This window comes from Molossus molossus, unplaced genomic scaffold (assembly GCF_014108415.1).
Source record: "Molossus molossus isolate mMolMol1 unplaced genomic scaffold, mMolMol1.p scaffold_m16_p_1, whole genome shotgun sequence".
NCBI lineage: Eukaryota > Metazoa > Chordata > Mammalia > Chiroptera > Molossidae > Molossus > Molossus molossus.
The window spans coordinates 229,332,784-229,346,814 of record NW_023425344.1 but is presented as its reverse complement, the minus strand read 5'-3'; the positions used below and the strand labels follow the sequence as shown (position 1 = coordinate 229,346,814).

The 14,031-nt window shown below is 48.3% G+C and overlaps 1 protein-coding gene across 1 annotated transcript in view; it reads right to left on the bottom strand.

Annotated features, from left to right (window-relative positions):
* LRRC74A (leucine rich repeat containing 74A) overlaps window positions 1-14,031 on the bottom strand; it is a 32,274-nt gene extending 18,243 nt beyond the window's left edge. The window contains exons 1-7 of the mRNA XM_036251283.1: window positions 13,995-14,031; window positions 12,401-12,529; window positions 9,264-9,436; window positions 6,525-6,632; window positions 6,058-6,154; window positions 3,431-3,480; window positions 2,977-3,058 (exon numbers count right to left, since the gene is read on the bottom strand). Coding sequence (XP_036107176.1) covers window positions 2,977-3,058; window positions 3,431-3,480; window positions 6,058-6,154; window positions 6,525-6,632; window positions 9,264-9,436; window positions 12,401-12,529; window positions 13,995-14,031 — 676 coding nt within the window. The remainder of the gene's footprint in view (window positions 1-2,976; window positions 3,059-3,430; window positions 3,481-6,057; window positions 6,155-6,524; window positions 6,633-9,263; window positions 9,437-12,400; window positions 12,530-13,994) is intronic.

The window sequence follows — 14,031 nt, the reverse complement described above, 5'->3', positions numbered from 1 at the left end:
ATGTGTCCCTTTCACATCGAGTGGCTGCCACCGCACGACCAACCAGGGTCGGGGACAAACTGCAACCGAAGTACGTGCCCTTAGCGGGAACCGAACCCGGGTCTCTCCGGACCGCAGGCCGACGCTCTAACCGCTGAGCCAAACCGGCCAGGGTTGTGTGGCTCCTCAATACCTCACTTCCCCTCTTATTCCACTGGTCACTCCTCAGCTCTTCCTGCCGCTGGGCAGCACCTAAAAATGTTGGGGTGACCCGGGAAGTCAGTAATGGCCACCTACTCAACTCTATCTCCACTCCTCACCTGGACCATCGCACCTCGCCCCATGGTTTCAAATACACCTGCATGCCTTTGGCTCCCACATGCATTTGTCCGGTCCTGACCAAGCTCTAAACCCACATGGCAAACTGCCTGCCTGACATCTCCACGTTTGTGTTGGACGAGCATCGCAAACATCACATGGCCCAGATGGGAATCCTGGCTCCTAACTCCTGCCCCTCCACACCTGTGACTCCCTGCGTTTTCCCCATCTAAGAAAGTGACACCGCCATCTGACCCGTATCTGAAACAAAATAACCATGAGTCTTTCTCTTTCTCTTTCCCTCATTCTTCGCGTCAACAAGCCCTTTTGGCTTTACTTCCAACATAGACTCTGAATCCATCCACTCTGTTTATACCACCTGCTCCCTTAGCCCAAGCTGTTATCCTGTCCTGCCCAGACACCACATGGGCCTCCTGATTGGCCTTCCTCCTTCCAGTCTTGTTCTCCTAGATTGCATTCTTCATATAGAAGGTCTAAAACTATAAATCAAACTGGGTCACTCCCCACATTCGCATCCTACAACGACTTCTCATCACATGTAGAATAAAATCCAGACTTCGTACATGTCCAAGTCCCCAAAGAGTGACATGAGTGTCTGCAGGCCACTTTGATGACCTCTTCTCCTTCTATTCTCCTCCCCTGGCCACTCTCCAGTCACACTGTCCCCTGCCCCCCACGTTCCTCAAACATGCCAAACTCGATTCTTTCTGTCTGGAATGCTGAGCTTCCAACCTAGCATAGCTGTTTCTGCAATCACAGTCAGGCCTCAAAACAGACCCGCCTTCCCTGTGGGGCCTTCTCTCACCACCCACCTAAATACCCCAACATCCCCACCACTAAGAGTTTCCTCCCTTGTCTACTCATTTCACCAGGGATGGACATTTAGGAGCTTTCTATTTTTTTTCTTTTATAACAAGTTTGTAATGAACCTCCTTAGACATTTCTCTCTCTCTCTCTCTCTCTCTCTCTCTCTTTCTCTCTCTCTCCCTCTCTTTCTGTGTGTGTGTGTGTGTGTGAGAGAGAGAGAGAGAGAGAGAGAGAGAGCTTCTCTGAGACATGTAGACTAAAATATATACAGCTTCAATTTTACAAAATACTGTCAAATTGCTCTTCAAAGTGCCTTTACCTGGCAGTTTCTGAGTGTTCTTATTTCTCCCTGTGCTCACTGCACTGTATATTCTCTGACTTGAAAATTTTTCAGCTTTAGTAGATGACAAGGGGGAATCTTTTTGTTGATTTATGAATTTGTACTTCTTAATCCTTTCACCTTTTTCACCCATTCCCCAACCCCCCTCCCATCTGGCAACCAACAAAATGTTCTCTGTATCTATGAGTCTGTTTCTGTTCTGCTTGTTCATTTTGTTTGTAGATTCATTATTGATAGATATGTATTTATTGCCATTTTGTGGGCTCATATTTTTTATCTTCTTGTTCTTCACAAAGACCCTTCAACATTTCATGTAATACTGGTTTGGTGGTGATGAGCTCCTTTAGTTTTTTCTTGTCTGGGAAACTCTTTATATGGCCACCAATTCTAAATGACAGCTTTGCAGGATAGAGTAATCTTGGTTGTAGGTTCTTGCTTTTCATCACTATGAATATTTCTTGCCACTTCTTTGTGGCCTGCAAAGTTTCTTTTGAGAATTCAGTTGACAGTTTTATGGGAGCTCCTTTGTAGGTAACTAACTGTTTTCTCTTGCTGCTTTTAAGATTCTCTCTTTGTCTTGAACCTTTTTCATTTTGATGATGATGTGTCTTGGTGTGGGCCTCTTGGGATTCATCTTGTTTGGGACTTTCTCTGCTTCCTGGACTTGTATGTCTGTTTCCTTCACCAAGTTAGGGAATTTTTCTGTCATTATTGTTTTAAATAACTTTTCAATTTCTTGTTCTCTTTCTTCTCCTTTTGGCATCCCCATGATGTGAATGTTGGCACGCTTGAAGTTGTCCCAGAGGCTCCTTACACTATCCTTTTTTTGGATTCTTTTTTCTTTTTGCTGTTCTGATTGGGTGTTTTTTACTTCCTTATATTCTAAATCAATGGTTTGCTTCTTGGCTTTACCTACTCTACTATTGAATCTCTGTAAATTATGCTTTATTTCAGTTAGTGCCTCCTTCATTTCTGACTGCTTCTTTTTTATGCTCTTGAGGCCCACACTAAATTCATTGAAATTCTCACTAAGTTCATTGAGCATCCTTATAAACAGTATTTTGAATTCTGCATCTGTTAGATTGCTTATCTCCATTTTGTTTAGTTCTCTTCCTGGAGTTTTTGAACACTCATGTTTTATACTACAGAAATGCTGCAAATATCTACTCCCAGCTGTTGCTTGGCTTTTAACATTGCCCCAATGGCGTTTATCTTCCCCAGTTTTAAACCTATTGTTGTCAAATATACGAGTCGTTTTTGTTACAGTTTATACTCACTGTGTGTATGTAATAATCGTTAGCCTCCCTGAGGTCAGCAAATTATTTTTCTAGATGTTCCTCTAATCATTTTAAAGTTTTACTTCCCACATTTAAAATGTAGTTCATGTGTGGTTCACATCACATCTATAATTAGAACACTCAATAATAATAAAAACAGGAGATGCAGCTCTGACAAGGGACTGTTTGCCAAGTCCCTCCCCTTTGCTGGCCCCTCCCTTCATGGGGACTCACCCAGCATGTGTCCCAAGAGCTCCCCTCCCTTATCAGAGAATTGGTTGTGACTGAGATCTATTTCCTTAATTCGGTAATTGGCCTAGAGAAAAAAACAGTGGAGAGAGAGGTACAGTGGTCTTCTATGGGACTGCAAACACCTCGCAGATCTAAGGTCATTGTAATGAAGGGCTCCCACATACCCAAAATTAGGGGGACAGGGGCCTTACACTGAAGACAACTTCTTGTTCATTTTCTATTTGACCACTGATGACACCTGGGAGAGTTTACTGCCATCCAAACAGCTCCACCACTTGCTGTGGCTTTTGCCAGGATCAGCCAAGTCCAAACACTCACCAGCTCCTTAAACCATGCAAGTGGCCTCATTTCCCTATATCCGGAGACACCCCAGGTCCCCCAGATGTCCAAGGATATCTCCCGCATGGCTCAGCTGTACCCACCCCCTGCTTCTTACCGACAGGGCCTGGCAGAGCAGCTCTGCAGAGTCATCCTTGAAGTTATTTCCTGTAATGAAGGAGGGTGTCAGCAATGCCCGCCCCCCGGGTAGGGCTCCCTTACCCTCCCATAGCTCTGCCAGTCCCTTCCCTTTGGAACAATCAGGTAGAAAAGGTGGCAGGTACTTCAAGCAAAAATATGGACACAGAAGAAAACAGGAGAAAAAAGGGCAACTATGTATCATCCCCTTTACTGTTTCCTCCTTGCTCTGCCCTGACTGTCCAGGGAGTTCCGGGACCGGCACTATCCCCTGTGCACTATTGGCAGCATCAACCCCTGGCCTAGTGCCTAAAGTCTGTCACATTATAGAAAATGCCAATGGAGTTTAAACAGCAGAGACAGACCAGAAGGGGATGAGTGAGGAAAATCCAAGAGGCGCTGAAAAGCTCAGTAATCTCAATGAAAAAATACCTTAACATTTAAAAAAGTCAAAACCAACACAAAAACACCTGTGACAAACAAAAGTTTTAAATTTTAAATAAGGACAGGATCTGCTGTAACTTCGCAGCTAAGCCTCATTCATCTCACCCCACTCTGTCCCTTTTGGATGGTGTTTTTATTTAAAGTGTAGCTATTTTGTTCATTGCAGGTTATTTTATTTTATTTTATTTTTTTATCCTCACCCGAGGACATTTTTCCATTTTTTGTTCAGATAGAATGGGAGGGAGAGAGAGGAAGAGAGAGAGAGAGAGAAACATCTACGTGAAAGGGACACATCGAGTGGCTGCCACCCGCACAACCCAACCAGGGCCGGGGACAAACCACAATCGAGGTACATGCCCTTAGCGGGAACCGAACCCCGGTCTCTCTGGACCGCAGGCCGATGCTCTAACCGCTAAGCCAAACCGGCCAGGGCTGCAGGTTATTTTTGTATCAACTTTGACTTTTAAAAATATTGCATCAAGATATTATTACTTAGTTACTGAGCTTTCTGGTGCCCCTGAACTTGTGCCACCGAGGTGAGTGGCTCCCTTATCTTACCCTAGCCCCTGCCCTGCTAAGCAGTCTAAAAGATTTCTGGGACAAAAAATGACTTCTCCCCAAATTTCTCCTTTGAACCTTTAATAATCTTTGTATCTCTTGCACCTAAACCGTGCTTGGCACATCACAGGTGCTCAATAAATGCTTACAGAATGAATGAACGAACGAACAAATGAATGAACGAATACATCCATCAAAATACAAATACATCTTTGGCCGTGTCTGGTACCAGTGCAATAAAATGACATAAAAAACTAGCCAGTGGGTAAAATAAGGTGATTTTAGAATTCAGCAATTCAAGGAATGATTTGTTCAGCTATAATTTGTTCAAATACTGCTGCTTACCCATTCTCTTCTCCTTCTGGAACTCTTATTAGCTATATTGAGTCTATTCATTGTTTTATATTCTTTAACCTTTTATATTCTCTATATCTTTATCTTCTATGCTACAATGCTAAATAAAATATCCTTTTATCTGTCTTGTAGGTCACTAATTTTATTCCCCTATACCTAATTTGCTGTTGAATTTTTCCATTGAGTCTTTAATTTCAATGATTATGTATTTTTTATTTCCAGAAATTCTATTTTGGGGGAGATCTTTTTAAAAAATAGTGATTTGTCCTTGCATTTTTTAATTTTTTGTTTTCTTAATTACATTAAATATAGTTTATAGTTGGGTGCAAGATATCTGCTTGCAGTTTCACTTAGTTAATAGTGCTCCCATGCTGTTTAGAGGATACGTGATATGGTCACTCAATGTATAGTGTGTATCTGATCATTACATTTCTGAAGTTCTTGAGCCCGATGTTGCCACTTGTTGAATCTGATAACTCTCACTGTGTTTTGTTTCGATGTTTTGCAATTTTGGACTGTAAACGCATCTTTGGGAGAGCTTTATCTGTGGGAATCTCAAGCAGTATGGAGCATGGGTCAAGGGGTTGCTCCTCCAAATCTCCAAAGAAATGTGTTGCTGTTGCATGCTTCAGGGTATTACCAGCAGAGGATCACTGTGTATGTTAATTTCTTGCCTTAGTGATTCTAGGACCCTGCAGGTGGTGTAAATGCAAACCACACACCTGAGTGAGGGCAGGTCTGTGGGCACTAGAATCCTCAATGGACTTTCAGTTTTCTGTGAGACAATAAACTAATTAAAAGCAGGTCTACAATAGGGGGTCAAGTCGCAATAAATGCCATTAAGGGAAACCAAGCGGGAAGACAGCACAGAGAGGAACAGTAATGCAGAGGGCTGCGTCCACAGGATGGTCGGAGTACGCCCCCCAGGAGATGACATCTGAGCCGAGAGTGAATGAACAAGAGGGTGAGTCATGCTGAGATATCTGGGGGAAGAGGCTTTGAAGCAGAGACAGGAATGTTGCAAAGTGAGTCAGAAGTGGATTGTCCAGGAAAGGCAGGAGGCCAGTGTGGCCGTGGAGAGGGGGCCAGGATGACCGGAAGGGCTTGACAGGGTGCAGACACAGTGTTCTGGCCTCTGAAATCAGAAGGGCCTGGTCTGGTTCAGTTAAACTCTGATTCTGTCTGCCTGTCACCTTCTTGTTTTCTCCTTTCAATTTCCAATGTCCTCTCCCTCCTCTTCCGCAGGCTCACCTGACAGCTGAAGGTTAAAGAGCGAAGAGGAGTTTCTCTGGAGAAACTCTGAGATGATTTTGGCCCCCTCCAAACCAAGAGCATTGTCGGAAATGTTCTAAAAGGCAAGAAAACAGTTATGCATGTACAACTCCCAATAAAGGATCCTCATTCACAAATGGTGTCAGAGCGGGACTGACTTGAAACCTACACTAAGGGAATAGAGTCCCGGTGGGGGGGGGGAAGAGGGGTCCCGGAGTGAAAGGATGGGAAGGATTAGGGTGGTCCAAAGGAGAGAAGAATGCTAGGAGCCCAGCTTCTCTAGGGCCTCGTAGTTTCCTACCGCCACAGGGAACAGGGTCCCCCTGGCCAGCCTCTGATGAGAAGTCACTTCTGGAGGAGAGGGGCCCCCAGACTGGTTGCGGAAAGCCTGCAGCTGGCCTCGGCTCGGGTAGTGGTGGTGGGAACCAGCAGAGCAGGCACAGTACCAGCTCCTGGAGGTAGTAGTTCTCTTGCAGCATCTCCACTAGGCTCAGGGTGCCCTCCTCCATGATACAATTGTCTGCCACCTCCAGGGAGATCACAGTCGTGTTGGACTTCAGCCACGAGGTGTGGGGAGAAAGACAGAGGTGGTTGGTGACCAAGTCAGTTTCCTGACCTTGCCCAGACCCGTCCCCTCTCTTGGACATCCCAGCCCTGTCAAAGGATGTTGGAGATACAGGCTGGTCATTTTGGAGGAGTAGATAGGAACAGGAGAACAGTGCAGGAGATGAGCCAACCCAGTGATGGCTGAGACAATACAGGTGGGCAAAAGCAGGTTTATAGTTGTGAGTATGTGAAACACGGTTTATTCTTGTATTATTAATTATTGTATTTACTTGTATTACGACTGTAAACCCACTGTGCCCACCCCTATATATTTTATATTTATATTTTAGATGCATATTTTCTAGGGCAATATGCTTATTCTTGGCACCTCCACCAAAAGGGGCTCTGCAGGGGAATTTAGAAGAGGAACATTAAAACAAAGCCCTGAGTCCGGCTTAGTGGTTGACTGTTGACTCATGCACCAAGAGGTCGCTGGTTCGATTCCCGGTTAGGACACATGCCCGGGCTGTGGGCCTGATCTCCAGCGGGGGACATGCAGGAGGCAGACGATCGCTGTTCTCTCTCATTGATGTTTCTATCTCTCTCTCCCTCTCCCTTCCTCTCTCCAAAATCAATAAAGAAAAATAAATAAATAAAACAAAGCCCTGAAAAGTAAGAGGTACAGGATGAACAGAATGTATTTTAATTATTTAGCCTCAAGGAGAGAGGCCTATGACCTACTCCAAGATTTAGGAGAACTTGATGCATTAATAAGAGTGTTTAAGCCTAAGGCTTTAAACATACAGCATTTGCTGTGCCTGCTTCGACAGAATCCTTTCTTCTAGTTTAGGCTTCAGGCATTTCTGGTTCCCTCTTTTAGTCAGGACGTTGCCTTGGGCTATTTGGAAGCAGTTGGACTTAAATCTTAAATAAATCTCTAGATCCAAGCTAGTCTGCATTCCCACAGGAAGGAAATGACTGGCACTGAAGCATGAGGGATTGGGGTTAGCTCTAACTAGAACTTGTATTCTTCCCTTCCCCACTGAGCTCCCAGGGCAGAGGAGCACAGAGAACAGACACATGTTTGGATGTGAGCATTTTCAAAGCACACCACGCCTGGGAGAAGCAGCAGGCGGCAAGGAGACCTGGCTTCAGCAAAAGGGAGCACGTGGCCGGGTGAGTTGCTGCAATGTGGGGCGGTCTACCCAGGGCCTTCATGAGGTGTCTTCTGGTCTCAGCTCTCTGCTATGGGCAAAATTCCACCATGCTCCAGTCAAGGGAGATGGCTCAGGTGGCCTTCCAGTCTAGGTGTCATTTAGCAGTGTCCAGAAACAGGTCAACTGACCACATCCAGAGTCACCCTGGGACCCGCACAGCGTGTGGTGCAGCAGGCAGACCGATCAGCAACTCCGTTCACATCCATCTCACTCGGGCAAGTTCGTGCTGGCCGCCCTCTGTGCTGAGTGTTGGGGAAACGGGATGAACAGAGAACTGAGCTGCTCTCCAGGGTCCCCCACAAACCAAGTGCAAGCCTGGAGACAGGCGTTTGAGGAATAGAAGTGAAGAAGCGTGAAATACGATCCCTGCTATCAGGGCACCTTTCATCCTCACCAGGTAAACCCAGTGTGCAAAGGATCAAGCAGTGCACAAGATAAACAGAACCTGAGTTTACCACAATGTCGCAGTGATGAACTGTCAAATAAGTGACAGAGAATCAAGGAAGAAAAGCTCCCCCAAACAGGAACTGCTGTCACTAAGAAACACATGGCCCAGGTCCCGAGAGGATTTCATTATTATCCATTTCCCCCATAAAGCTCAGGAGGTAATGGTGCACTCCTAACACTTCATTAATCAGTCTTTCAAGGCTCAACACATTTCAAGATGGCTTTGTTCTTTCTCTGCTCGTCCCTTCCTCTCCTCCCCCTCCCCCCAAAGCAGCACAGTCTCACATTTTATGTAATTTCGTAATGGGCATGAGCTAAATGCAAATGCTGTTATATTTCCAAAAATGACTGAGTGCTTTTCCTTTTTCTAATTGAACTTTCCCCTTATTGTCCTAAGTGAACAAGCAATGCAGTGCTCACATACAATTAAGTTTTGGGTTTTCCTGGGATGGGAATCAGTTCTGTACACAATCGATTAGAATTATAGAAAGCAATGGCGAATTCAAGGTCAAGTTTTCGTCCGCCCATGCCAAGCTGAGAGAGAACATTATTCCTACAGGAAAACACGAGCCACTCCACAGTGTGATCCTTAAGAACCACGACGTCGCAAAAGGTAGACATTCAATGGGATGGCTCAGTGGTAAACCCATGTATAGTAGCAAAGGTGAGCTTTGGAATTGAGACCCGGGCTGATACTTTGTATTGTGCTCTCGAATTAGCACCCAGCTCAGCCACTTTCCCGGGCCCACGGGCTGGTTCCTTTGTTTCCCGCAGAGGAAAGAGCATCAACTTCCAAGGCCCAGGTCTCTAGCCGCCTCCTTCCCAGGCCCTCATGGGGAGTCCATGCCTGTCGGGAGTCCAGCAGAGCCTATGGCAGGGTTGGCATAAAGGATGTAATTTAGGGTGTCTCTGACTCTTGGGCCCACCACCCTGTCAACTCCCCACCTCTGCATGTGTCCCCACTGGCATGCTCACCACCAGGGCTATGGCAATGGCCTTGGTACCGTGGGGGCCCAGCCCATGGTGGTTGAGGTTCATGTAGGACTCCTCCATGTTGCGGAGGAAGCAGGAGACAGGCACCACGCCCATCAGCTTGCAGGCCTCCGTGTACAGCTCCTTTTGTCCGGTGGTGAACAGTTTCTCGGTATCTGCAGAAAAAGATACAAATGGATGAAGTGGGGTTTCTCTTCTGCCTTTGCCACATCTCTCTTCTAACCCCAGGCCACGTTCGCTTCCAAGGATCTGTCCCGGTGGGTGTAAGCTTTAGAGGGCGAATCCAATGGGGGAGTCAGCCGGCGGTGGGGAGGGAGACTAAGTTCGGGAAGCCTCACATGGGCATCTCCCTTCGGGGAAGAGACAAAGGCCCTGGGTTTAGGCCCCAAGCTTTCCTCAGAGAAGTAGCCACATCTCCTGCTTCCTGGGTTGCTGCACCCAGAGGCTGATCACCAAGGATGTGTGAAGGCCTAGGTCTCCTGCTCACCTTGGACAGCTCTGAAAAGCCCAACAGACAAGCAGCGGGTGAGCTGTGGTGGTTAAGAGTCTCCATTTGGGTTTTAGTTTTGCTACCACGGTTAAAATATGAGCCCTAAATCAAGCATTACTGAACATTTAGAGAAGTACCAACTTAAAAAGCCCAAGTTGGGCAGAGTGGGCTTCTCAAGGTGGCAAATCAGGGCAAGATGGAGAGACCCCCAAATCAGCCAGAAACAAGGAGACTGCACGTGAGCGGGCTTCCCTCTTCGGCAGACTCACATGTCATTTTTCCTCCAAAAAGGACTGTCATCCCTACTTGACCAATGACAAATCTAGCCCCAAACTACACACAGCTGATCAGTGCTGAAGCCAGCTCACAGGATTAGGGCCTTCGCCTCTCCATTCCAACCTCCCGGAGCCTTTGTTCTGTGGGCTGTAGGGCAGCCTGGCTCGTGGGCAGTGTCAGTGGGCCTGGCTGGGTTCCGGGTGCCCCCGCAGCTTTGTCCTCATGAGGCGAGGCCCGCCGGCGGCAAGACATCCCATGCCAGCTGGGGTCTAAGCCCGCATCTGCTTCGTGGCCAACCCACCCCGAACATTGTGAAGGCGGACGACGAGAGCTTTGCTGGTGCTCGGACAACAGCTTGACAAGAACGCTGACTTTGCAGGCACACCAGAGACTGGCCTTCTCTGTGCTGGGTGTAGAGCAGGGTTTCCAACCTCGGCCCTCCCGACTGACATTGGAGTTGGGCAATTCTCTGTTGTGAGGGGCTGTCATGTGCAGTGTCGGGGACTTAACAGAATTCCTGGCCCCTCCACCATGAGATGCCAATAGCATCTTCCCACCCCAGTTTGCCAAATGTCCCTGGGGTGCAAAATCACCTCCGAGTGAGAACCACTCTTGAGTAGGAGAAAAGCACGAAGTGGGTGAGCAACTTCTGCTCCCTTGGTCTCTCTTTTGTAGCCTCACACAAGCTTGCGATTCGCACCTGGCTCATGTCTCAGGCCGTCCCAGGAAGCCCTGTCTGCCCCAGTCCCAGCACCTCAGCACCAGCAGCAGGGGCACCAGGAGCGGGGCACCAGGAGCGGAGCCGCTGAGCCCCAAGCTCCAGTCTCAGCACAGAGTTGGCGCCAAATTTAATCATTAGAGGTTCTCGTCGGCCAAAGCAACGTGGGTACCTCCCAGCTTTGTCCTTGGCACTGACGCTGCTCTGCTGGATTCTGCTGACCCCTTCTAGGGGTACTCACTATGCTTGTATTTTAGAGGCAGCTTGTAACACTGACTTGCAGGGAGTTGGGGGTGGGGGTAAGGGGGGGAATGAGTAGAAGCAGGAGTCCCTCATTTTCTTTTTTTAATCCTCACCGGAGGACATTTTTCCATTTTTTGTTCAGGTAGAGTAGGAGGGAGAGAGAGGAACAGAGAGAGAGAGAGAGAAACATCGATGTGAAAGGGACACATCAAGTGGCTGCCACCCGCATAACCGACCAGGGCCGGGATAAACTGCAACCGAGGTACGCACCCTTAGTGGGAACCGAACCCGGGTCTCTCAGGACCGCAGGCCGACGCTCTAACCGCTGAGCCAAACCGGCCAGGGCAGGAGTCCCTCATTTTCCAGTCAGGTAAAATGCAGTGTTGAAAGCAACATTCACAACAGACTTGAAGTAGAAAAGTCAGAAAAAGAGCAACAAGATGTCCGGGGGTGGCAGGGAGGAGGTCTGTGTGCAGGCTGAGTTGTACACGGATCACGGTGGGGGTTATGAACTGACCGTAGAGGAACTGGACGGTTGAATTGGGCAGAACAGCCTCCCCTGCATCTCTATGGCCTCTGTCACTGCCCACTGCCCACCACCCAGCCGTCAGAATGCAGGAGCGGAAGGGTCACTGGGGAGCCTCGGCCTGGGATGTTTGAGGCGGGCCTATTGGGAGGGACCAGCGTTGTTCTCGCCTTGCTTCACAAGTGTCCTTTGTGCCACTTCTCTCCGTGGGGAACTGGGAGGGAGAGGGGAGTGGAGGTATTATCTGCGGTAACAGAGTCTTTGCTGCAGCTCAGACAGTCCCCCGCCCTCACCCCTATACCTATGCACTTGGATTTGTGATGGGACTCTCAAGTGGGGGAACAAGAACTCTAATGGGAGTAGAGGAAAGTCACCGGAATGCAGGATGGGCCACAAACACTCCATGGGTGCCCGGAATATGGAATGCAGGAGGCAGATTGACAGGGCGGGCTGAACTTGGGGTCAGCGAACACTGGGAAGCTCTCAGTGGCCTTGGGCAACTCACACAATCTCTTTAAGCCTCAGTTTCCTCCTCTCTCAAGGCAGGTAGTAATGCTACCTCCTGGGACTACGCAAAGGTGATGTACGATGCCCCCTGTGGAAACATTTGGAACAGCAGAAATTGCTGCTCACTTACTGGTTCAGCTTTCAGCAAGCTCTGCTCATGAGCCAGGGTCCGGCATGGGGCAGCTGCTGCCACCAGCCTCGAGGAGGACATGGCACAAGACTGAGCACAGGCCTTCTGCCATCTTCCTCCTGCAGGACGGCCTGCCGGGCAGAGCCACGGCCAGCTGGGGAAACCAGATCTCTCCCGCTTCTGAGCAGGAGGCGGGCTGCCCCCTCACTGTCTGAGCGCCCACTCTCACCTTCGATCTCGAGGTCTGTTTCTGAATTCTCCCGGCCTGCTTTCTCCTTATCGACGGGCGTGGGAACTTCGGCTTCACAGTAGAGCATTTCATCACTGCTCTGTGGTGCTGGCTGGGTCTCAGTCTCCTCTGGAAGAAAAACACATCTCCTTGATTTTGGAAATGAAACCTGCCAGCCTTTCGGGGGGAGCCACCACGGCTTCCCTCCACCTGTTTCCCTCCTCGGCCTCCCAGGTCCCGGCCGCAGCCTTTGTCCCCCAGCTTCACATGGCTCAAGATGCCAGGGGACTCCATTCTGCAAGCCCTCCCTCCCGACACTGCTGCCTCCCAACCCGGCCATCTGTGGGGTCTCGTGCTACTCCCCACCCCTGCCGTGCTCTCTGGAGAACTTGCTGCCCTATTCCCTGTTTGGGGGCCTGACTTGCACGTTGGCTTCTTGCTCCTTTTTTTTCTTCTTACTGGTTTGAGTGGGGTTCAGAGTTGTTTTATTCTTTTGGGGAAAGCATGAGTCGTTGGCAGGCACAAGTGATGCTGGAGGGGCAAGGCAGACGACTCGGTCAAATGTAAAATAAACCGGAACAGGAGCAGTCCCAGGAATCAAGAGGGATAAGGGGATTCCTAAGAATTTGACTTCGCTTCTCCTCCTTCCAACCCAACATCTACTTTATGGCCATGAAGAAGGCAGGGCTTGCAAAATCTCCCTGGGGTTGAAATTCATTGCCATGATTCAATACATGTGTCTTGAGCTTCCCTCCCTTGCTAGATGTGGTTTTTCTGTCACTGGGCCACTGATCTGGGACCACCCGTGGGCTCCTGAAAGCCACACACAAATGTTCAGAGCTCGTCCTCCTGTATCAGCAGGAAGCAGTGGTCTGGGGAAGCCAGGCTGCACTGCCAAGTGGCTTGTCAGAACTTATTCTTTGGGTGGACTGAGTGTTTGTGGCAGGAGTCCCAAATTTTGACCACCTAGATTCTAAAATGAGGGTTCCTAGTGAGTCCACACAGGTCTGTTTCTTTCTTAGTCCCTGTCCATAGACCTAAGCCCTAACACTTATTGCCCAGCTTGTAAGACAAGGTTCTGTGTGATAAAAGGTGGATGCAGCTAGTGGCCTGGTAGTTAGAAGACATACAGCAGCTTAGCCAGAAAATGTAGCTATCAAGAAGTGGTGACTTTCTGAGTCTTAATTTCCTCATTAGTCAAACAATTTTAGAATTCAATCCAACTAGTGGGATGCTGGTAAATGTTTAATTGGCGCTCCAGAAAAAAAATCCTGATGTGTAGTGATAGCCAATTCCAGTGGTGTAAATGTTTCCAACATGGGCGATTTGAAACTCCCAACATGATATCAAGTAGCTCGAAAAATGAAATTTAAAGTCGGTTAGAACTGGTAGGAGCCAATTCCAGCACAACATATATTCAAATCTCTCGCTCCCTGTTTGACAAGTGCTGAAGCCAAGTCGATAGAACACATCATCCCAAGTCTAGAGGGTCCCAAGGGAGAGGGCACTGAGTTTCTGGGTTTATGTGATCACTGGGTGTTATACTGAGGTGGCCTGGAAGAGCCTGAGTGGTGAGAGATGGGAGGCCTTTCACCTGTTGTCTTGGACTCAAGAGGTTCGTCATTGTCCAT